This window comes from Callithrix jacchus, chromosome 1 (genome assembly GCF_049354715.1).
Source record: "Callithrix jacchus isolate 240 chromosome 1, calJac240_pri, whole genome shotgun sequence".
NCBI classification, from domain to species: domain Eukaryota; kingdom Metazoa; phylum Chordata; class Mammalia; order Primates; family Cebidae; genus Callithrix; species Callithrix jacchus.
This window is the reverse complement of record NC_133502.1, coordinates 173,124,397-173,148,502: the sequence shown is the minus strand read 5'-3', so window position 1 is coordinate 173,148,502 and position 24,106 is coordinate 173,124,397. Positions and strand designations below refer to the sequence as shown.

Below are 24,106 nucleotides of genomic sequence, written 5' to 3'. Positions count from 1 at the left end.
GTGTAAATAGTATTAAATCTTGGGAAGTTTTTAAGTGGAAGAATTACACAGGTTGCATTTTAGAACTCTGTGGCAGTAAAGTTCAGGATGGATTGGCCTGGATAAGACTGGAGCACAGTGGCTGGGCAGGAAGGAGACTGTTCCATAGCCCAGGTGAAAGAGAACAAGGCCTGGACAAAGCAGCAGTGATTGTGGAGACAGAGGGAAGCACAAAGCCAAAAGATGTCAAGGAGACAGTCAGTAGGACTTCAGTGAGTGGAAAATGTTGATGATGCTGCTGGTGGTTTTGGACTAGCGAGGCAGGTAGGCACGAATTTTCTTAGCTAGGATGAAGGAGCAGGGAAGAACAGGATGGAGATGAGCAGCTCTTTGGTTTAGGTGTCTCTGGGGTCTGAGAGGCATATAGGACTGCCTAGGAGGTCGTAGGAAGTGGAAGAACCTCTAGAATCAGGCTGACCACTGGAAAGCAGTAACCGCTCTGCTAGAAACCCAGGCTGTGAAGTCTGTAATTGGCCGCAGTGCTCTCCTACCTTGCCTGCTACTGCCTTGCTCCCACTCCCCCAGATGGCCTTTACTTCTTCACAGCTCTTTGAGTGCAAGTGAGTTCCTGCTGTCATGGAAAGGCTTTTCCCAGATGATACATGACCACCTCCTTTTCTCTTCCTAAATATTGAATCAAATTTATGGTGCCCATATTCCTTAATCAGACTGTTATCAGACAGTGAACCGGGTGAATTTGATTTAAGGCAGATTATAGCACCAGCCAGTGACTGCTCCTGGCCCTAATCAAGACTCCTCTTGGGAGAGGATGCCTTGAGCTAAATGAACTTTAATGGGCACTTCTATCTCATGAGCACCAGCCCCATTTTGCCAGATCTCTGGAAAGTTGCCTCCCAGCTTCCCTGTCTAACCATAAGGCTCAAGAAACAGACATTTATTTTTGCTACAATAATGGGAGAGATGATGATGATGATGATGCTATTTGTAATGATAACAGCTGACAACTATATTTATTATGCCAAGTTCTATCTTAATTGCCTTATATACATTATTTGTTTAATTCTCACTGCTACCTTGTGTGACTGGCACTAATATTATCCCCATTCTAGAGATGAGAAGCATGAGGTTCAGAGAGGTTAGTTAAAAGGCTACAAAGCAAGAGAGAGATGGAGCTAAATTTATCACCTGTATCTGTTGTGCTCCAATGCCCAGCCTCTTTAACATTGCCTTACACTAAATTCTTATTTTCCCAGAGCATTTTCAAAAGGTTTGACTTTCTGGAATTTGTCTTGAAACTATAGTCTTAGTTTTCATCTTGGAGTCTGTACATAGGTGCTGAGATGGCAATTTCTCTAAGGTTGTGGCTCATAGTTACTCCTGGGAGTAGGTACATTTAGATGAATGAAAAAGAGACAACTGAGTCTCTCAGCCCCCTTAATGGGACATAACTTACTTAGTGTCAGCTTCAATTGCTGACTGAATGGTCCAGTGGTTTGGGGGATCCTGGCAGGAATGTTTTCCTTGTCCCAGCATGCTTGTGTAATGGGAACCTAGAAGAAGAATGAGTGTGTTTGTCCAACTTTCTGGCTTTGAATGCTGATAATTTGTAGACAGTGAATATGGGGCATTAGAACTGTGGAGTGGGCAGATGTGGAGGAGGCACGGCTGCAGGCCCATGGAACAGAGAACAACTTTGTTTATCAAGGGGTGGGATGCAGGGTATGGAGGAAAGCTTTGCAGTCAGGCTGTGGAGACTGAGTGGGGGCTGCTGGGCTGGCTGCCAGTCCCCACCACAGCTGGGGGTCCATGGTGTCTCTCTGTTGTAGGAATGTTGGGAAAAGAGGGATGTGCTGTCCCCAAGAGAAAGGGCAGATTTAGGGCATATGGACAGGCTAGGCACTTGGGAACTCCTTTGTCCCTCAGGTCAAGACTCAGCCAGGAGGAGATTTGGCACTCCTGGCTAAGTGTCTGGCTGATAGCCACACACCTGCAGGGTCTGCAGTGCCAGAGTGAACACTTGGGGCAAGGGGTTGCTGATTAAAGGACAGAGCATTATCTTTGCTTGCTACACTACTTGGCCACCAGACAGATGCTGACACTGCCTCTCCCCTTGCATCCTCCTTTTTTATGTCCTATACCATTTCCTCACCTCTCCAGGCAGATAATGAAGGAAATTGGCAGTAAAGACCTTTTTTCCCCCTCTCAAGAACATAAATACCCAGCAGAGTGCTGTGATGAAGAGTGGTCTTCACTCCCAGGAACACCGCCTCCTGCAAGTCTTAGCATCTTGGAGATGCTGCAGGGGCAGTTCTGTGCATTGTAGCAGACCTGACGTCCTCCCAGGGCTGGGTCCTGCTCTGAGTTGCTGTGGGAACACAGCACTCCTGAGGTCCCTAGTGGTAGTATGTGGTTAGCCTTTTCCAGGTAGCAGCTAAGAACAAGACAGGATTAGGGGTAGGCAGTGTAGTGCTGAGAAAAGTCCATAGGCTTGGAATTAGAAAACCTAGTTTGAACCCTGGCCTCACCACCACTCCCATTTATTTTCCATGCAACCTCGGACTAGTCACCTCTTTTTCTGCTTCTTCATCCCTAACATGGAGGTGATGCATAGTATCCTTCCAGGTTATCAGGAGGGTCAAGTGTAAGAATGCATATGAAAAGGCCTAGTGCATAATAGAGACTCAGGAAATAACCTCCCTGAGCCTTCATTTCCATATGTGAACAAAGGGCGTTGTGATTCATATCCATTCTGTGAATTTATTGGGACTATCAATAGAATTAAATGTGTGTAGAATACTGAATGTGCCTGCCAGGTAGCAAACACTCAACAAATGGTAGGATGGTAGAAACAGTATTAGAGAATGGTGGTTATTGTGGTTATTCAATATGAATCTGTCTATCAGCCAGGATTGGAATGTATCGATAAAGTTGTAAAAGCCATTGGACGAAGTTCAGAGAAACTGAGTCAGCCATAGTAGCTCAAATCAGCAAACTGAAAGAAACCCCAGCTCATACTGGGAGCCATGCCAAGGCCAAAGATCAGAGTTGCAGATTGCATGTACAGTCATTCATCTCTCAGTATCCGTGGAGGATTGTTTCCAAGACCCCCATGGATACCAAAATCTGCATATGTTCAAGTCCTTTGTATAAAATGGTGCAATATTAACATATAACCTACGCATATCTTCCTGTATATTTAAAATCAGCTCTAGAATTCTTATAATACCCGATGGAATATAAATGATGTAAATGCCATGTAAATAGTTATTACATTGGTTTTGGTTTGCGGGGGATTTTTGGGGGTTTTTGGTTGGTTGGTTTTTTGTTTGTTTTATTTTTTGAGAGAGGGTCTCACTCTATTGCCCAGGCTATAGTGCGGTGATACAGTCACAGCTCACTGCAGCCTCAACCTCCCACGCTCAGGTGATCCTCCCACCTCAGCATCCCGAGTAGCTGGGACCACAGGCATGCACCACCATGCCCTGCTAATTTTTGTATTTTTTGCTAGAGATGGAGTATTGCCATGTTGCCCAGGCTGGTCGTGAACTCCTGGGCTTAAGCAATCTGCCTGCCTCAGCCTCCCAAAGTGCTGGGACTACGGGTGTAAGCCACCACACCCAGCCATTATACTGTATTTTAAAATTTGTCTTATTTTTTATTGTTGCATTGGTTTTTTAGAAAAAATATTTTTGATGCAGTTGGTGGAACCCACTGCTGCTGAGGCTCCCCTTCATGCTTAAAAAGGGCAGGGACCTCTGGCCCCAACCAGAGCCAGGCTTTCCCCAAGCAAGAGAAAGTGTCCTGCTTGTCCAGGAAGTCAAAGCCTGCAAAGCCTTCAAAGTTAACACAGAAAGCAGTAGATTCCAGAAAGCAATAGTTTATCCCCAGGTGTTGTGGACCCTACCCAGATAGGGCCTTATTGGCCTGGCACAGGGTTTTAGTGCGCAGATCTGAGGATGTCACCAGGAAGCAGACCTGAAGCTAAGAATCTTGTCCTTGTGACTGAGTTATATCGGGCCCTTCTGGGACCCTCCACCCACTAGCGAGTCCATTCCTCGAATGACTCAAGCCAGACTTGACCTCATCTTTTGTAAACTCCTGCTTCCTAAGTGTTTGCCTCCTTGGTTTGATGGTCTCTCCATCTCTGGTATGAAGTATACCCAAAACATTAATCCCCTGGGGTGACCTAGCCTGGGACTCTGTTGCCTAAAAGTTGGTCTTTCTCCAGAGAGCTCACTCCTAGCCCAAAGTAGGGAGTATGGGGGCTTTGAGCCCCTCTGCTAGGGTACACCACCTTAGATACTGGAAAAACCAAGGTCTTGGATTCAGGTTCTAGGTTCCCACTCTGTCACCAATTAACTGTGTATTTGTAGACCAGACCCCTCCCTTCTTTGAACTTTAGGTGCTCATCTGTACATTGGTGATGATGATGTCACCGAGTTCATAGGGTTGAGAGGATTAAATATGATAACGCTCATAGTGACTCATGCAACCACAGAGGCTGGCATGATATGGAAACTCAGTTAACATTTTACTCCCTCCCACCAAAGTCAGGGATGCCAGTAACAATTTTCACTGTGCATAACCTCAGCTCTGCTGGAAGCAGTTAACATAAGCAAATACAGTCAGCAGCTTTTCTTGGAGTGTGGTAGAGGCTCACATAGAGTCACCATGGCAGCTGCCATTGATGCCAGAGGCTGCGTCTCAACAATAGCTGTATCTTAATAATGTTGTACTTCTCCACTCATTTACATCCCAGACCTTCTTTGGCCCTTGTTAGCCCAAGAATGCAAGCTCCTCAAAGCATAGAGGGTTCAGATGACCTTGCCAGGATATCATAGCCTGTGTGATGGAGATGAGTTTGAACCTAGATTGACCCTACCTGACCTTGGGAAAAGCAGCTTGCATGAGCTATGTTGGCCTGTAGACAAAGAATGGATCTGCCTGTACTTCCCAAGTGGCTTTGGATTCCATTTCTCCCAAGCTCAGCCTGCTTCCTGTCTTAGATACCTTAAGGAGCTGCAGGAGCTCTCTGGCTGCCCTTTCCTGGCCCCTACTGGTATCACAGCCCACTGTTAACACCTGTGTCTGTTCCCCAGATTTAGTGATGAAGGGATGGAGGTGATTGAGCGGCTCATCTATCTCTATCACAAGTTCCATCAGCTAAAGGTCAGCAATGAGGAGTATGCTTGCATGAAAGCAATTAACTTCCTAAATCAAGGTGAGTGGCTGGGATGGGCAAAAGGGACCTTTGCATTGGTAGGGGGTGTAGGGGCAGTGAGCATTTGCCCTCCTGTTTCACCCCTCCTTACCCTCAGGATTATCACACAGAATCCATCATACCATCTGGGTTTCAATCCTGGAAGACCTGTGGACCCCCTTGTCATCACCCTGACCCTTTATAGCACTGGGAATGAGAGAACACTTGGATTTTTTTTTTTCTTCAAACCTAAATGCCATAATCTCTATAACTCATAGAGGAAGGAAAAGGATTTGCTTTGTTTAGTCAGTTTTAATGCATTTACACACAGACACCAAGGACAGTACATGCGTCATTTTAAATATGTACCAAGTTTACCAGTGACTGAAGAAGAACAGAGTGACTGATGAAACTATTGGAGATAAGGCCTCTGACAGGCTGGCAGTGGTTCTGACAGCCCCTTCAGGACAGAGCAGGGATGTGCAAATACACACACACACACCCCAAGCATGACTTTTAATGGGAGGCACAAATACACACACACACACACACACACACACACACACACACACACACACACACACCCCAAGCTTGGCTTTTAATTAAAAGAATGCCAGATGTGATTTATGTGGAATATTACCTGCAAAGTGGCACTTGGCAGCTGCCTGTAAAACCAGCATAGGGAGGAGGTTCGTATTCTCTTTTTTTCCAAAGTAGCTGATGAGTACTCTGCTCCCATAGCAGCACTGGGCTGTTCTGCTGCCTGTGGCATTGCAGTGCCCTCATCCTGTGTCCTGTCTCCACTCCAGAGCTCCTCTCCTCTTTGCCCACTCTCCTCCTGCTTCTGCACCATTCATGCATTTATCTGGTGTTCTGCATGCCTCCCTTAGGCCAAGCCCTGTGCTGAGCATAAAAGATATTGAAAAAACTTAGACCCCAGATCTCTAGCCTCAAGAAGTATGCATTCTGATGGCATTTGACATATAACTTGCGCCTCAGATGGGGGGGAGCAGTAGCAACTTCTTGAAGGAGGAGAAATCTGAGCTGGCTCAAAGACTGGGTAAGATTTATATATAGAATATTTTTGTTCATATTCTATATATAAAAAAGGTGTGTGTGGAGAGAGCGAGAGAGAGAGATCTATACAGAAAAAATGGAGGGGCCAGGCACAGCGGCTCATGCCTATAATCCCAACACTTGGAGAGGCCAAGGCAGGAGGATCACTTCAGCCCAGGAGTTTGAGACCAACCCAAGCAACATAGACCCCATCTCTGCAGAAATTAAAAAAAATTAGTTGAGCATGATAGCGCACACCTGTAGTCCTAGCTTCTCAGGAGGCTGAGGTGGGAGAAACTCTTGAGCCAGGAGATTGATGCTTCAGTTAGCTGTTGATCGCACCACTGCACTCCAACCTAGTGGGCAGAGCAAGACCCTGTCTAAAAAAAATGAAGAGACAGCCCAGGAGGAAGATTAAGAACAGAAGCACATAGGAAGCGGGTGTGTGTGTGTGTGTGTGTGTGTGTGTATTACAAGCATGAATATGTGGGTATCAGCAAGGTTTCCGATTGGTTCTAGCAAAAGGCAAATTGACGACATTATAAAGGATAAATTTGGAAAGGTAGGTTATTCAGTCATTTGTTTAGTGTTTTCTGGTTGTTTGGGGAGTTTTGTATGAAGCTGAGAGAAAAGCCCTAGCCCTTGAGGGACTCTGTCTGCTTACTGTTCTCTGTATTATTTTTTCCTCTCTCTCTCATTTCTCTTCCCTTATGCAGAGCTGAGTTCCTCCCTATCAGAGAAGATCCCCTCTTGTGACAATGTTTAGTAACTTAGTTGAAAGATGCACTTATTTAAGGAGTTGGTTTTTCTGCCACATTGGAAAGCCTGTCCCATTCCCTGTGTGGTTTTTTTCTTTCACAGATATCAGAGGCCTCACCAGTGCCTCACAGCTGGAACAGTTGAACAAACGGTACTGGTACATTTGCCAGGATTTTACTGAATATAAATATACGCATCAGCCGAACCGCTTTCCTGATCTCATGATGTGCTTACCTGAGATTCGCTATATTGCAGGTAACATCCTGGGTCTGAGGCTTCCAGCCCTTCCTTGCTTCTCTTAGCTTGTGAAGAAATGAGGCAAGCAGTGTTTTCAGGGTACTCATTCCAGCCCATCACCAACTGCATGAAAGAGTTCTCATCCTTGCCCTCAAAAAAGGTCTGTTATAACAAGAAGCTTGTGTTCTCTGTAGAGAAGAGAAGTTAATTTCCTGAACTCTCAACAATATGCAGGGTACTTTGTGGCCTTAAATCATTTAATCTCTCACCAGTCTCTGCTGATGGTTGGCAATACTATAGCCATTCTATGGATGAGGAAAGAGAGGCTCAGAATATCTCAAATTAATTTAATTTCTTGAATTGTAAACTTTAAAAGAGTGAATTTTATGATATTAATTATATCTCAATTTTTAAAATTATCTTCATTTCACAGAATTGCTCATGAGCCCATTAGCTTTGAGAGGTCATTTCTTTAAAGTGATGTCTTTAGCTGGGCACAGTGGCTCATGCCTATAATCCCAGATACTCAGGAGGTAGGGGCGAGAGGATCTGTTGAGGCTAGGAGTGAGATCTCATCTCTAAAAAAATTAAAAATAGGAAAAATAAAGTTTAAAATCCTGTATTTGCAGAGGAATTTTATGCATTGGGATGTGTATAAATGTATATATGTTTCTATGTGGTCTTGACCCCTACTGAGCTTCCTGACATTTAAGTAGGTCTATTTCAATATAAAATCCTGACTTTTTTGGTTGTTGCTTTGCTTCATGTAGTCAAGATTCTTATTCTGGCTGTCTAGCACATACCGAGGGGCAGCTGTAGACCAGGATTCTTCCTGTAAAATTCACCTTTTTTTTTTGAGATGGAGTTTTTCTGCTCTTGTTACCCAGGCTGGAGTGCAATGGCGCAATCTCGGCTCAGTGCAACCTCCACCTCCTGGGTTCAAGCAATTCTCCTGCCTCAGCCTCTCGAGTAGCTGGGACTACAGGCGTGTGCCACCATGCCCAGCTCATTTTTGTATTTTTATTAGAGACGGGTTTTCACCTTGTTGACCAGGATGGTCTTGATCTCTTGACCTCGTGATCCACCCACCTCGGCCTCCCAAAGTGCTGGGATTATAGGCATGAGCCACCGCACCCGGCCCTTATAGTATTTAAATTCAACATAAAAATTCTAAAGAAAGCAATAACAGTTTTGAAGGAAAAATATTTCAATCTAACAAGGGATTTTTTTTTTTCTACTTCTTGGGCCACAAAGCAGTCTAGCAGATGTAAGGTGGGCCTAAACTATTAGAATTTTAGAGATATTTTGACAGTTTGTCTCAGTATTTTCTAAGCTATAGCTTACCGTATGAGACATTAATCAGGTACTCCGTGAAATAAAGGAAGTCAGCAATTATACACCACTCTCCTCCATAGAACTGAGTCCTCAGCCTTGGTAGCACTTCCAATCACCTGGAAAACTTAAAAAAAAAAAAAAAAATCAATGTTTGAATTGTACCTCAGGAGATTCTGGTTTAATTGGAATGGGGTGGAACCTGGAGATCAATCAGTGTTTTCTTTTCTTTTTTTTTCTTTTTTTTTTTGAGATGGAGTCTTTCTTTTTGCCCCGACTGGAATGCAGTGACACAATCTCAGCCTCCGACTCCTTGGTTCAAGCAATTCTCCTGCCTCAGCTTCCCAAGTAGCTGACACTACAGGGGCATGCCACCACGCCTAGCTAATCTTTGTATTCTTAGTAGAGACGGGGATTTGCTATGTTGGCCAGGATGGTCTCGATCTTTTGGCCTTGTGATCCACCTGCCTCGACCTCCCAAAGTGCTGGGATTACAGGCGTAAGCCACCTTGCCCAGCCTCAATCAGTGTTTTCAGATGGCTCCCCAGGTGACTCTTAGGTACTGTCTGGGAGAAGAACCACAGCCTTAGATATTTACAAATAATATTAGCACACTAAATCCTCTGAGAAGTCCTTCAATAAGAGATTTGCAAAACTCTTGGAACCCTGAGTTTCTCAAATGTATTTGTCCCTTTACCCCCATTCCTTTTTCCCCTAGTACTTTCATTAACCTAATAAACCATCCTGAAGTGCAGTATTTTATAGAATATTAGTTAGAGAATCCACGGGGCTGGGCGGGGGTAAAGAAAATAGGACGGAAGTTTCTTGGACTACCTCTCAGTTTCAGATTCCTTATCTATAAAATGAAGGTAAAAAGCGGTACACAGAAGTAGTGTGAGAATTAAACGAGTTAATGCATTTAACCACCTAGAACAGAGGAAGTATTCCCTGAATAGTAGGATGATGAGAAGGCACCGTTACTAGGCTCCCTAGGGCACCCAGAGGGGTCTGGATGTTAGGATGTTAGCCCGATGTGTCTGATCTTTGTGATACTCCTGGCACGTCTCTTGCCTCAGACACTCAACAAGGTGATACTCCCTCTCCACCAGCCCAGGGAGGCCAACTTGCCCATCCGCTAGTGGCTGCTGCTAACTCTTCTTCTCCCACCTTGTTCCCAGGAAAGATGGTGAATGTGCCCCTGGAGCAGCTGCCCCTCCTCTTTAAGGTGGTGCTGCATTCCTGCAAGACAAGTGTGGGCAAAGAATGACCTGTTCCCAGCGCCCTCCTCAGGCCAACCATCCTTGGGTGGGCAGGATGGGCTCTGGAGGAAAACGCCAGAGAGACCAAGATGGAGGCCGTGGAGCAGCATTTCCAGTTGCCTCCACAGCAAGAAGAGTTTTTGTTTGTTTGTCTGTTTTTTTAACCTCATTTTTCTATATATTTATTTCACGACAGAGTTGAATGTATGGCCTTCAACATGATGCACATGCTTTTGTGTGAATGCTGCCGATACATCTTCTTACAGTTTACAGATGTGAAGATGTTTAATGTGACAGTGTTGTCATTGTTTAGAAATAGTTCTTTTGTATTTTGAGGGAGAGGGTGGGATGGGGCTAAGATGACTATTTCCATAATGTTAACAAAGATGACTACCTCAATGGAAATAGGGGGTGTGTCCATCCCTACTTTTTCCACATTTTCTCAGCAGACTCATACATTTGTCTGTCAGAGAGCAAATTGTCTTTTTAAGCCACAGAATTGCCAGGTAAAAGGGTACACTGTAAAGGGGCAAAGTGTTGTTAGGAGATTGACTAAGCAGGGTTGGCAAGACGGCAACAGGACAGGGGTGAAGCCTGCGCCATGTCCTTTCCTCGGAAAGCATGAAGATTAGGAGAGTAGGACACAGTGACCAAACTTAAGGCAGGTTTCCTTCCACCCAAGAAGTCCTAAGGGCAGAAGAGTATCTGTTCTCACACATTGCTGCCCCTACCCGTGCTCCACCACTGTCACCTTCTACCACTGTGAACTTTCCATCTAGGCAAAGTCCTGGCAATCACTTGATCCGCAGGACTCGCCTCCCAGCTCCCTTGGGGCTGCCAGCTACCTAGTTTCCTTACCTAGATCTCCTAAGGTCCACCTTTCCCCTTCCTGCTCCCTTACATATTTCACTTCCTACTGGCCCTTTGAAAAACCAGCTGAGCAGAATGCCGTGTTCTGAACCCTGGTGCCCACTACTGATTTATTCTCCTTTCACCTTGTTTTCTTCAAAGGGTAGTAGGGCAAGGCCAGACTGAGAAAAGAATAGACACTCCTCTTTTGAAATCCCCTTTTCCTCTCCCCGCCCCTTCCTACCACTCCCTCAGGTCTGAATCCAAAACCTGCAGTCTTTTGTAAACAGTGGGAAGGACCATTCACCTGTCTGCTGACTAGAAATGTTGCTCCTAAGTTCTTCTCCAAGTTCTCCTTTTCTCTCCAGAATGAGACCAGTTCTCCTCAGGGACCCAGAACACAAAGCTCAAGGCCCAGAGTGGCCCAGCTGCCCCTTACTTCAGCAGTAGACTGACCAGCCAAGGCCTGGAGGGCTGGAGCCAGAAACACCTGGAAGGGAAGGGGGGCTTTAAACTACCTCAGGTTCCTGATGGCGTGGCTGCTCCTCTGCAGACATGGCCTGGACTCCTTGTTCTTTCACTACCTGCCCCACCTCATCCCAGGAAGTGTTCCTTACCCTCTTGACTTTGGCCAGTGCCAGACCAGGTCTGTCTTGGAATTCTTTCAGGTGCTTTTCCCCTTTTTGCCTTAATGTAATAGTTGTCCTGCCTACACCCAGGTACCTTCCACAGCCGTGGCAAGCAGACCTCTTAGCTGGCGGCAAGCCTGAGTGGGTTGGAGGCCCACGGCTCCTCCCTTTGCCTATTTAGTCAAAGGCTGTTTGCCCTCTCCCCAACTCAGCCTAGTAAAGCCCAGGAGGCCACCATGTTGTGTGCATGGGTAGTCCATGTCTGATTGTAACAACTTCTGTCTGGTGAAATGTTACGGGTACCAGCAGAGTGATGATTTTGCCCCTTGATGGATCTAAAACTCAGAGCATTATGCCTCGATGCCATTTCCCCAGTTGCTCTGAGAAAGAGAAAAGACATGTTCCTCAGGAAAAGCTCCAGCTAGCATGTTGTTCACATCAGTGGGAAGATTTTTGTATGTTCATGTGTATCTGTTTATTTCTAAGTTCACTATACTTGTTCCCCTGATGTTTTTTTTTTTTAATTTAACCAACTAGATCACATTTCTTTGGCCACAGGTCAGACTCTGAGCTGCTCTCCTCCAGATTGGGAAGGAGACACATATCATAGACCCCATCTCTTAGACAGCTCCTGTGTACAGCATCTTTCTTTGCTGAGGCCTCCATCTGTCCAACTATTATTTTTGAAATTGCTTTTCAAATTAAACATTTTACTCGTTGTGTTGGGTGTCAAAGGGAATTGCTCTCTGATGAGGCAAGAACGTGTCTCTCCAATAACATAGTATTAAACAGAGCAAGTTGTTAATTTGTGGACTGGGGGAAAGGTTCTGCAAGTTGCCATTGTACAAATCCAGTTTTACAAATGTTTGCAGCAGATTCCACAGAACAAAGAGCCCATTCATTGCTGAGAGCCCTGCAGAATCTCTGAGCCAAGTGGCCGTGTGTTCCGAGCCGGAGCCTGACCTGTGGACTGTCTTTAATGTCTTCTGCACCCAGTCCTTTTATGACGTGGGCTTTTTTTAAACAGGGTAAAGTGAATGTGTTGCATTGCAAACTCAGGTATTATGCGGAGAAGGTAGGAGTGTAGCTAGCAGCGTGGAGACATTAGGTCAGCCACTAGATGTATTTGTGAATTTGGTTTGAAGGACACAGAGAAAGGTTGGAGGGGGAGGTTTGGTATGTTTGTTTTTTGCCTTTCTTCCCATAACGTTTGGTTAACAGGTAGCCTTTTGATTGTGGAAAGAGAGAAAAATTGTACATGTTTTCTCTAATTCCTCTGTCTGTCCTCTCTCTGATTCAACCACCAAAAGCACTCACTTTGAGTGAGAATTTCTACGCCATAAAAGTATGACTCTGAAAGCCACGTGGAAAAGGAGAATCCCACCTCCTTGTACTACGTTGAAACATGCAAGCCTTTCCCTCCCTCTCCTTTTTGATGTTTTCTTGTCCCAAGACAAAAGTTTGGCATCTTGGAACTTATTCATGCTCTCTGGCTGCCTTTGTAGACTTTTGTAGTTCTTTGCAAGGTTTGGTGGTCTTGCCCTTAATCTGGGGAAATTCCCCAGAACCTGTCTCAAAGCACTCAGTCTGGCTCAGAGGACACCCAGCCAGTATACCCCGCTCACAAGAGCAGTGGGCAAGCCCCCAGGGATAGGAGGAAGTAGGCAGGATCCTCCCTGTCCTGTTCCCCAGAACCAGAGCAAGGAATGGGGAATCCTAATGGTTTCCGTGGCGTCACTGAACATCGCCCACTCCACATCAGCTTGCCTCTCACCTGCCACCCTTTTTCAGTGAAGTGAGTACCTGCCATGGTCAGTGTCACCAGATCCTTAAAATCCTGGGCCCTGAGCTAGCTGCGTTGCTCTGTTACCCATTTCCTCTATTTGTTTGTTCTTAATTTCCTGGGAGAATGGGACCGATAGAGACAGACAAACCCAGTGTGGGCAGCATCTAAGCCATGTCCAAGATTGGCCAAATTCAGGGAACCCTACCTCTCAGCAGGACAGAAGGCTGAGCAGTGGTTCTAGACCCTCCATGTTGGGCCCCTGGCGTATGTCTTTTTTCCTTTGTTGCTTTTGAAATTTTGCAGTTGTTTTAAGAATCCAGTCTTTCAGACCAGCCCTTTTATTAAACTTTGATTTTTTTTATTAATTTTTTTAAAGTAAAAAAAAAAAAAATTAACAAAAAAACCGCTACTTTTACCCCCTCGCCTCCCCACCCTACTCCATGCGCATTCCCTTGCACTCCCCTCTGCCTTTGCAGCTGAAGCATCTATGGCTTGAAGCATCTATGTCCAGTGTCTGTGAAATGATGTTTTATCTGTGTGTCAGGATGAGAAATGGCAGTCATTCCACTAGGTGCTGGAAACTGGTTAGCCTGGAGACAAGGGTTTCTGGGGCCACAGCTCAGGGATGTGTATTTAATTACAGGGTCCCCAGAAACTCCTCTCTAGGCTGCTACGGCAACATTTTTTCTGGGCTTAGGAGCCAGACCTGAACTGTTTCCTCCAAGGCGAGAGCCCTAGAGAGCCTGCCAGGTCTGGAGCAAGCTAGGGCTTCTGCATGCCAGACCTGGGCCACCATGAGACTTGAAGGCTTCTAGCTGTCCTATGACATGAGCCAACAGTGGCCCTGCCTCTGCCAGCCCATAGAAGCCCCTGGTCCCTCTGTCTAGTTTACTCCTTACATGGCGTCCGTCTTCTGGGCCCACAGCCTGCACAGGAATCAACTGTAGGCTCAAAAGGAGGCAGTGAATAAGGTCAGAGCCCTCTCCAAGCCCAAGAGCAAAAGTTGTGTTGCTGGTGGAGGCTAGTCTTCCAGACCTAGCCCTGCCATCTGCACCCTTTGATGACTATTGTTTTTTTCTCTAAAATGTCTTGTAATAGGTGATTGTTTGTTGACTCAAATTTCCATGAAAAAAAAAAAAAAAAAACTACCTCTTAAGTGACATCCTGGTGATTCCTCTCTGAGGATTCCTGTGGGAAAAGAATACTGTAGCTCCTGCTCTGTGTATGTGTTTCTATCGGGGAAAGAAGCCCCGCCTGCCCTGGGGTGTTGGTGTTTTTGTCTGTGTTGCCATCCTAGGTCTGCCATAGGGGCTGATGGCTGCACTGTAATGTCTGGGCTGTGTGTGGGGATTCCTTCCCACCTACCCAGCAGGGACTAGTCATGCCCTTGAAGAGACCTCCATTTCCTTCCTGTGCTCCAGGGCATAGGGAGCACCACTCCCACAGGCACTACCTTTAGGGGCTCTGATGGCACACGCATCCAGGAGCCTACCCTCGTGTTACCTGTCCTAGCTCTGCCTCCACCCACAGTCCTGTGTGTAGGAATCAGGAAACGGGATGTCTCTGAGCCCTTGTCTCCAAAGGGCCGGCCAAGGGCTGCCCGCCAGCCTGGCTCCATCAACCCTGCATGACCAAATAGCTGGCGGGCTTTGTAGGCTACCCTGGCCCTCTGCTACCTCCCACCCTGCCAGCTGGCAAGGGATGGGCTCTGCTCTGTGAATTGACTACCTGCGGAAATGTGACCAATTAGTGTGAAATGCATGTTTAGCAAATGTTAGATACTGTATTGAATCAATAAATGTGAATGCTTCTGCACATGGCATCTGTCTTTGAAGCTTGTCTGGGGTTCTGGGGAGGAATGATGGCGTGTCCTGAGGCACCGGCTTGAGCCTCCACACCTGCGGCTCTTACTCATAACTGACGCCCACCTCAGTTCCTGTTGCTGAGGCTCTGGCTGGGGGTGGTCTCTGAACTACCTGAATCAATGAACCAGCACTGACTAAAGTGCCCACCTTGTGTGTCATGCACCATGTTGAACTTCAAGGATCATTACTTCTATTTTGTAACTGAAGAAACTACAGTTGAGAGAGGTGAGAAGACTCTCCTGAGGGGAGTGGCACTACCAGAGGAAGTGAGCCTAGTGGAGAGGCAGACACATGCCTGCGCAGTGCAGCGGGATGAGGGTTGTCATGAGGGATTGTGTGAGATTGTAAGGGCCTGGAGAAGGAGTAGCTTGCTCTATGCAGGATAGTCAGGAAGAGCTTCGCAGATGAGTGTTGTTGAAGATGGTGTTGTATAAAGTCACGAGGCAAAGGGATCCACAGCATCTCCTAGGCCTGGCTGTGAATCAGAAAGATGGGAGTGTTTGGGCATAACAAGGGACTGCCATGGTAGGAGTGGTGGCTGGTGGGAGGGATCAACAAGAATTGAAGCTGGAGAAGCAGTTGGGAGCCTTGGATGCCACATTCAGGAGTGTGGGGAAAGAAAGCTGTCTGCTGAGTCTCGGGCAAGAGAGCAGCATCACAGTGCTTGAGAGGCCGATGGATGGCCTTGGATGCACTGTGCTCTAGCAAAGCAATACTGTCTTTCCAGAAAATGGGTGAGGTCTGTCAACAGCTTTTCCAGAGCAGAAAATATGGAGGCTCTAAGAGGTCAAGGGATGTGGCCAAAATCATACAGGAGTGTCAGGTTTGGACTTGAACCCAGATCTGCCCAAGTGTCCTGCAGGCCTGTTCATATGATCAGAGAAGTGGCAGAGTTTGGGTTGAGGGGCATGTGAAGACAGATGGGAGAGAGGAAGCCTCCTCAGGCTGGGAAGATAAAGGCTGAAGAGTGTTTGATCAAAGTCTGTTAATCCTCTTGTATGAAATGAGGGAAGCCCAGCTGCCTTCCCATTCCTCAGCCTCCAGCACAAGAAACCAGAGAGCCCTTGAGTTTTGAAAGAGATGGGTTTAGAACAAAGGAAGTGCTGCAGAATGAATTAATAGACTATCTTCCTTGCCCCACAAGAGGGAACAGATATACAGAGGTGCCGGGAGGAGAAGGGACGTATTGGCCAACCGCCTCGGGAGTCCAGGCACTGTGATGGGTGCGTCATGCGTGTTGTCTCAGTAATCATAACAGCCTTGCAAGGGGTAGGACTCAGCCCCGTTTTTCTAATAAACAAATTGAGGCTTGAGGAAGTTAAGCCTTTTGCTTAGGATGACACGAGTGGCAGAATTGGCTTTTGAATCCCGGTCTATCTGATACTAAAGTTACAACAGGCTTCTTCCCTGTTCAGCCTTAGCAATTCAATAGTGCTGAATGTGAATGTCCAGAGTTTGTAGCAAAGCCCAGTAATGGCCTTTGGGTGAACCTTTTACCATTCAAAACAAAACAAAACATTAAGCTAAAAAAGGATTAATTCTGTAAGAGGTAGATGAACAGACCCAACCAAATTGAGCTGAAAAGCGGTGCTGCCCAGACGTGTAGAATACTGCAGGCGCTACATTGGTATGGCGTCTCAATACAGACACCGCACAAGATGGTTCCGTGGAACAAGAAGTCAGAATTCTGTTGCCAAAAATATGGGAAGTGCTGCACTCACTCTTGGGTCCACATTGATTCTCAGCCCTTATTGGCATATTAAAGGCTCTGAGAAGTCCCACCTGAAGAAAACTAATGTTGTTTAGCCCAGGTTCTACCAAAAGCATTTGAGCATCGGACATTTTTTCCTCCTGTTAAAATTCTGTTGGGATAATAATATTCCATGGAATAAAAGAACACTGCTCTTTGCTGCTTATGTGATGCTGAGCTTTTAGTTTCCTGGGTGCCAGCCAGTAATATGGAAGAATAATAAAGTAACATCTAGAAAACAAATCGAAGCACTGTGTACACTAAAGTATTCGTGTGCATTAGAGTACTACTGATTGCCCAGAGCAACCCAGTGAAGTTGATGCTATAATGATCCCATATTACAGATAAGAACACTGAGGCCCAGAAAGGGTAAGTCATTTGCTTAAGGTTACATAACTGGCGAGATGTCCGGAATGAATATAAACCAGCATCAATTGAGCGCCTACTATTCGGCAAGATCTGTGCTCCGTTTCTCATCCTTGTGCAAACCCTCGGAGGTAAGTAAGGTCATCTACATACCTGAAGAAACAGGGAAGGCTGGCTACTCCAAATTAAGTCAGAGGCTGAAGACAGAAGCCCCTGGAAATGATGGCACGGGAGAGTGCTGGGATGAGGCTGGGTCTGGCTCCAAGGAGCTCTTTCCAGGGATCGTTTCCCTCAGGCAGTCTGTGAGACGGCAGGCGTATCAACCAGGGATCTCACCACCTAAGTTCTCATTTCAGCTTTTGCCCTTCCGGGTTGTCTGTGACCTTGACCCAGATAGATCTCTGATCCTCACTGTCCCTGTCAGACAAATGGTGTTGATGGTACCTGTATCTTGGGAGATGGGGGGCGGGGTTAAAGTTGGGGTTTGGTGAAGTCAGTACATAAAAGGAAGCTAGGTACAGGGAGGTGTCACCCCTACACCCCAACAGCAGAAACTTAGCAGAGCCAGGAGCCTTGGCCTGGCTGCCCATGAGGGTTTTAGGTCCACAGTGATAATCAGCCTTTCAGAGATCCTATGGCAAAAGTGCCCAACTGCCAGACCCAGGGCTCTTGGAGTCTTGTTCCCTTGGTAACAAGTCTCACCATGGAGACCACAGCCCCATCCTTGCCCTCCCTGCATGCTCACTCTCCACAAACCTTTCTTGTTCAACACCCAGTCCTGGGAGCAGGGTAGGTACTGAGGGGTACTTCCAGAGGTACTTCCTCAGGTACTGAGTTGGAGGACAAAGGAACTCCCATATTTTGAGTGTCCACTCTGTGTGGCAAGGTCCAAAGGATTCTGCTACATACATGGTCTGGTTAGGGTTAAAAGCACTCACCCTGTTTTCTCTAAGTGGAAACTGAGGCTCAGGGAGGCAACATGGACCAGCCCAAAGTCTCACAGCTAGTCGGTATTGGAGCTGAGACCTGAATCCAGGACTTCTGACTCAGGAACCCAGGCTTTTTCTGCACTCCCCATTCCCATCCATGTTGCTGTGACACGACGCCTCCAGCCACAGTCTGAAGAGGGCTGGGTACCCAGCTCCGCCAGCAGCACAAGCAGCCAGCCAGCAGCCCTCTGAGGTTTGGGCTAGGCCCGGCAGCAGCAGAGGAGGAACTGCACTATTTTAAGCCAGGGCCAGAGGGCCCCATGTGGGCACAGGGAGGGTGGCCTCGGGCCCTTGGCCAGCTTCCCGGAAGTCCCCATGGCCTCCCTCCTCTCCCACTGGCAGGTTTCTGAGGCAGTCACTTCCCTACAAACAGGAAGGAGGCTCTCAGGCTGGGAGACCTCCAGCCCCAGCTTCCTCCCCCTTGCTGCCACCCCCAGTCTTCTCCATTACACTGGGGAGCCTCCAGCGCCAGGCCTCACCAGTGCCCATCATCCAAACTGACTCCTAGTGGGTGGGAGGGGCCTGAATTTGGGCTCCTTGGGCTGCCCCAGCTCACCCACTACAGTTCCAAGGTCTCAGCTTTCTGAGGCCCTTTGTCCCATCACCTGAGTTCTCATAGACATTCCCACTCAGCTGGCCACTATGAGCCAGAAAGAAGAGTAGCAGTATCCCTAGATGTGGCCCCATTCAAGGACCCCAGAGAGAGAAAAGAAAAACAGACTAAGAGGCTGAAAACAGCAGAGAGAAACAAATTAGAACATGATTAAGGTACCGACAGTGACAGATTCATCATGACAGATAAAAGCAGAGACTAGCGAAGAGACACCAGAAGTGGCTCCGCAGGGCTGGAGCCGAGGGCAGGGGGTGGTTCAGCGTGGTGGCTCCCGACCACCCCCGAGCGCAGGCCCTGTCTCGGGGCTGTGGGGGGCCCGCTGGCTGCGTGGCTAAAGTGGAATGTGGGGAGCAAGGCTGGGTCACCCCTTGAGGGCCAAGCGTGTGCACCGTGAGATAAGCTACCCCAGGCCGGGGGCCCCAGCTGTGCTGCATGCTCCAGGAGCCTGACGGAGAGGCCAGACCAAAGGCTGGAGCGCAGCTCCGCCAGATGCCGCCTTCTGCGCTTCCTCTGGAGACTCCCCCAGGCCCCACGTTCTAAGGGTCCCAGGTCCTCTGCCCAGCCCGGGGGGCAGCAGATTCTGAGTGTATGCAGTTCATAGAAGAGCAGTGTGGGCCTTGAGAATAGCAACAGCCACAAAGAGGCTCCTACTTTGCTTCTCCAGCTCAGGCTGCAGTCCTGGGTCAGGTGAGGGGGTTGCGGGGTGGGGGCCTTAAGCTGAACACGCAGAGCAGGGGCTCCAGTGGGCTGTGGGGTGCTGAGGAATGCCGCGGGGGCGCAGCTCTTCACTGCACTCTGTGAGCCATCCCCCTGTGGCACTGCACACTCATGCCTGAGTGTGTGTCCACGTGCTTTCTCAAATGTGCAAAGATGGATGTGTCCACATGTTGCCAGGAGCCCGACTCTGTCTCCACAAGTCCCTGCTCTCAGTCTAGAGAAGCGGCCCCAGAGCCGCCTGGTCTCTCCCATCCCCATGAGGTGGTCCAGCCCAGAGAGCCACCAGGTGGAGGGGGAAGAGTGAGCAGGTCTATTGCAGCCCTGAGCCCCCCTCCCCACACTGCAGCTGAGGCTCGCCGGCCACGGCCTTGACCCAGCGCTATGGACTTCTCTGACATTGGCATCGGATCTGAACATCTGGCAGCAGGCTGATAAGGGGTGCAGCGGAAACAGCCTCTGCTGCTGCCAGCAGCCCTGCCCCCTCTGCTGCCCTGCACGGGTCTCCACATCCACCCTCCCTCCACCTCCAGCTGTCTGGTCCCTGGTCCTTCCCACTTCTTGTTCTCTGCCTCAGTCTCTCTCATCCCTACTCTCTCTCTCTTCCTCATTTCTTCACACTCTGGTTTCTTCTCTCCCTCACCCCCACCACTCTGAATTTCTCTGTCATCCTCCCTCCCTCCCCAACTGGGTCTCCCCTTTCTCTCTCTTCACATTTTCTGTCCACGCCTCTACAGCTTCTCTCTTTTTCTGGCCACTTTTCCACTCTGCAGCCTGATGATTCTGTCCCTCTCCTGTTTCAGTGTCTGGGTCTCTGGTTTGTTCCTTATCCCACCTCCAGGAAATAGGCCTGGCACTTTGGGAAAGTCCCCACTTTGGAGAGAGACCCTGGGCTTTGTTTGCCTGGGAAGGGAGGTTGGGAAGGTGCCTGAGTCAAGACTACACTCCTCTTCACTTTCCCCTCCGGGTGGGTCTGGTGGCCTGGGACCACCAGGGCTGAGTCTTGAAGGAAAGGACAGATAGGCCACCCAGAGGCTCTGGCAGGGTGGAGAGTCATCAGCCTGCAGACCTGGGCTCTGGACCCCACTGCCGGGATTTGAATGCTGGTCCCATCACACCCTCACCTGGTGACTTTGGGAAGGTACCTGGTCTCTCCGAGCCTGACTTTCCTCACCTCTTAACTGCTGCTATGGGGGTTAAGAGGCATGCTGCCTACCTCCCAGCATGCCGGAGAGGTTTGATACTGACCACAGATATGGGGTGGTTAGCTGGGGACCTGGCACGTAGAGGGCACTTCTAAGTTGGGGCCTGGCCATTCCCAGGTAACCCCTGGCTGCCCCAGTACGCATGGAGCACGCAGTTTGGCTGAGGGTGGGAGGAAGGAGCGCTGAGCACAGGGGAAAGAGGTGTCCGTGATCGTGGCCAGGGTTGGTTAGGGGATAAGGAGCACCTAGCACTGAGTGGCGGCAAGTGACAGCTGATGCCGCTGACAGAGGAGACAGGACCCAAGGAGCGGCCAGCTGAGCTCTACCTACAGGTGCAGGGAAAGTAGTCATTCAGCAAGTTTGATCGCTTGCTCCGCTCGGGCTGCTGTGGCTCCAGAGACAAATCAGGCCTTTCCTGGAGGGTCCCCCAGGCTGGGGTGAGGCACTCATCACAGAAGGGCAAACAGTGTCCACGATGATGTTGCAATCTCAGACTCAACGGGCAAAGGGCCTCTGAGGACAGATCAGCTAGTCCTTCAGCTGCTTGTTTGTTTGTGTTTTGCTGACACTTACTGAGCACACACGACATACCAGGCAGCCACTGAACACATTACACGTATTGTCTCCTTTCATCCTCATTTTACAGAGAAGGCATAAGGCCCAGAGAGGGGAAGTGACTGCTCCCAGGTCACACAGCTAGAAAGTGGTAGAACTGGGATTTAACCTAGAGATTCTGCTAGCAATTCTCCTTCTCAGGGCTTAAGGACTCACCAGGAGACTATGACAAAGCCAGGCCGGTTTCTTCTATGGCATCATGGTGTGGAGACAGACCTGTTTGTCTTGTTTAGGAAGGCAGACAGGCCAGGTGCAGTAGCTCACGAGGTCAAGAGATCGAAACCATCCTTGCCAACATGGTGAAACCCCTTCTATACTAAAAAATACAAAAATTAGCTGGGCGTGGTCTTGCGAGCCTGCAGTCCCAGCTACTTGGAAGGCTGAGGCAGAATTGCTTGAACCCGGGAGGCGGAGGTTGCAGTGAGCTGAGATTGCACCACTGCACTCTAGTCTGGCGCCTGGCGACAGAGCAAGACTCTGTCTCAAAGAAAAAGAAGGCAGACAAAGCAGGCCCCACTTCATAAAGTCACTCATCAAACAAGGTGCAAAGAATCATGATTTTGTTGTTACAGGTATGTGACATGTTAGTGATGGGTATTTGCTGGGATATTTCTTATTAGATTAAGAGGGTGAGTGATATTAATCGAGAAACAAAATCATTGCATTAAAATAGGGACACTAGGCCAGGCACAGTGGCTCACACCTGTAATCCTGGCACTTTGGAAGGCCGAGGTAGGTGGATCACCTCAGGTCAGGAGTTCGAGACCAGCATGACCAATATGTTGAAACCCTGTCTATACTAAAAATATAAATATTAGCCCAGTACAGTGGTGGGTGCCTGTAATCCCAGCTTGGGAGTCTGAGACAGGAGAATTGCTTGAACCCGGGAAGTAGAGGTTGCAGTGAGCTGAAATTATACCACTGCACTCCAGCCCGGGTGACAGATTGAGACTCCATATCAAAAAAAAAAAAAAAAATAGTAGGGACACTAAAGCCAGGTGCTGTGGCTCACGCCTGTAATTCCAGCACTTTGGGAGGCCTAGGTGGGCGGATTGCTTGAGCCCAGGAGTTCAATACCAGCCTGGGCTGCATAACGAAACCCCATCTCTACAAAAGAAAATACAAAACTTAGCCAAGTGTGGTGGCACATGCTGTAGTCTCAGCTGTTCCGAAGACTGAAGCAGGAGGATCGCTTGAGCCCAGGAGGTTGAGACTGCAGTGAGCTGTGATACCACTGCACTCCAGCCTGAGTGACAGAGTGAGACCCTGTCTCAAAAGACATAAAACGAAATAGGGACACAAAAAAGAAGACTATTAAGATAAAACAAGGAGACTAGGTGCAACCATGTGCAAGAGAAGTATATCTTGTAAGAACTTTAGGTGAAAAGCATAATTACAAGGTCATACACATTGGGGAATAAGCTATATTTTATATTGCAGATGGAATATATTCCATCAGTTTTGACTGTGAAATTATAGAATTAATATTGAATTGATGATTATTATTATTTTTTGGAGACAGAGTCTGGAATGTAGTGCTAGACTACAGGCACATGCCAACACACCTGGTTAATTTTCATATTTTTAGTAGAGATGGCGTTTCACCATGTTGGCCAGGATGGTCTCGATCTCTTGACCTTGTGATCTGCCCACCTTGGCCTCCCAAAGTGCTGGGATTATAGGTATAAGCCACTGCGTTCGGCCATATTAATTATTAAAACTCTATTGCCCAGGCTAGAGTGCAGTGGCACAATCATAGCTCACTACAGCTCAAACTCCTGGGTTCAAGCCATTCTCCTGACAGCCTCCCCAGTATCCAGGACTACAGGCTATCAGTATTATTGTTGTATATTCACACACAATTTTAAGTAGCATAATGAGGAAAACATACACCAAGTTTTACTTTATTTTATTCTTTTATTTGAGACAGAGTCTCACTCTGTCACCCAGGCTGGACTGCAGTGGCATGATCTTGGCTCACTGCAACCTCTGCCTCCCAGGTTCAAGTGATTCTCCCACCTCAGCCTCCCAAGTAGCTGGGACTACAGGCATGAGCTCAACTAATTTTTGTATTTTTAGTAGCGATGGGGTTTCGTCATGTTGACCAGGCTGGTCTCGAACTCCTGACGTCAGGTGATCCACCCACCTTTGCCTCCCAAAGGGCTGGGATTACAGGCATGAGCCACAGCGCCTAGCTAGAAAACACACACTAGGTTTTAAATACAGTTGGCATTTCTACTCTTTCAGTGGCTTTCCATGGGGGAAAAAAAAAAAAAAAAAAAAAATATATATATATATATATATATATAGTTGGCTTCACTTATCCAGAAAAGCACCTCTTGTTCCAGATAAGTGAGGTGTTGGATGTGATTTGCTTATTTCCTCCAATGAAGGGGCATGTGGGGGGAAGGGTGGTTTTCACCAGTGACTGCCCCATAGTTGTCCTGTGCCCTTCCCCCATTCCCAAGATGAAAGGCAGAGAGGTCAATCCTCTGAGGACAGAGACTTCTCTTCCCTATGAGATCCCTGGTGCCCAGAACAGCACCTGACCCCTAAGTGCACGCTTAGCAAATGTGAGATGAACAGAGGAATGCAGGAAAGATCCAGTCACTGTGGGAGCAGCACAGGGCCCTATAGCCTGGGCCCTACAGGACCAGGAGAGAGTTCAGAGCCATCTGGGCCTGGAGATCGGACGGGACATCCCAGGCTGTAGACAGGCCTAGCCTTCTAGATAAAGGCCCTTCCCTCTACCCTGTCTTCTCCTGGCCTAGCTACACACTTGGTTCAGCCTGGGGCCACCCTTGCCACCACTTGGCCCAGAGGCGTCCTCCGCTCAGCCTCAGTTTTTCCAGCCACCGATGGGAACATCGGCAGCCCACAGC

At 48.0% G+C, this 24,106-nt stretch overlaps 1 protein-coding gene across 8 annotated transcripts in view; it reads left to right on the top strand.

Annotated features, from left to right (window-relative positions):
• Positions 1 to 14,927, top strand: part of NR6A1 (nuclear receptor subfamily 6 group A member 1) — a 238,667-nt gene extending 223,740 nt beyond the window's left edge. For all 8 annotated transcript variants that reach the window (XM_054243714.2, XM_054243711.2, XM_035257271.3 and 5 more), the window contains 3 exons: positions 5,100 to 5,221; positions 7,118 to 7,270; positions 9,763 to 14,927. In XM_054243714.2, coding sequence (XP_054099689.1) covers positions 5,100 to 5,221; positions 7,118 to 7,270; positions 9,763 to 9,851 — 364 coding nt within the window. In that variant the 3' untranslated portion in view covers positions 9,852 to 14,927. The remainder of the gene's footprint in view (positions 1 to 5,099; positions 5,222 to 7,117; positions 7,271 to 9,762) is intronic.
• The last annotated feature ends 9,179 nt before the right edge of the window (positions 14,928 to 24,106 follow it).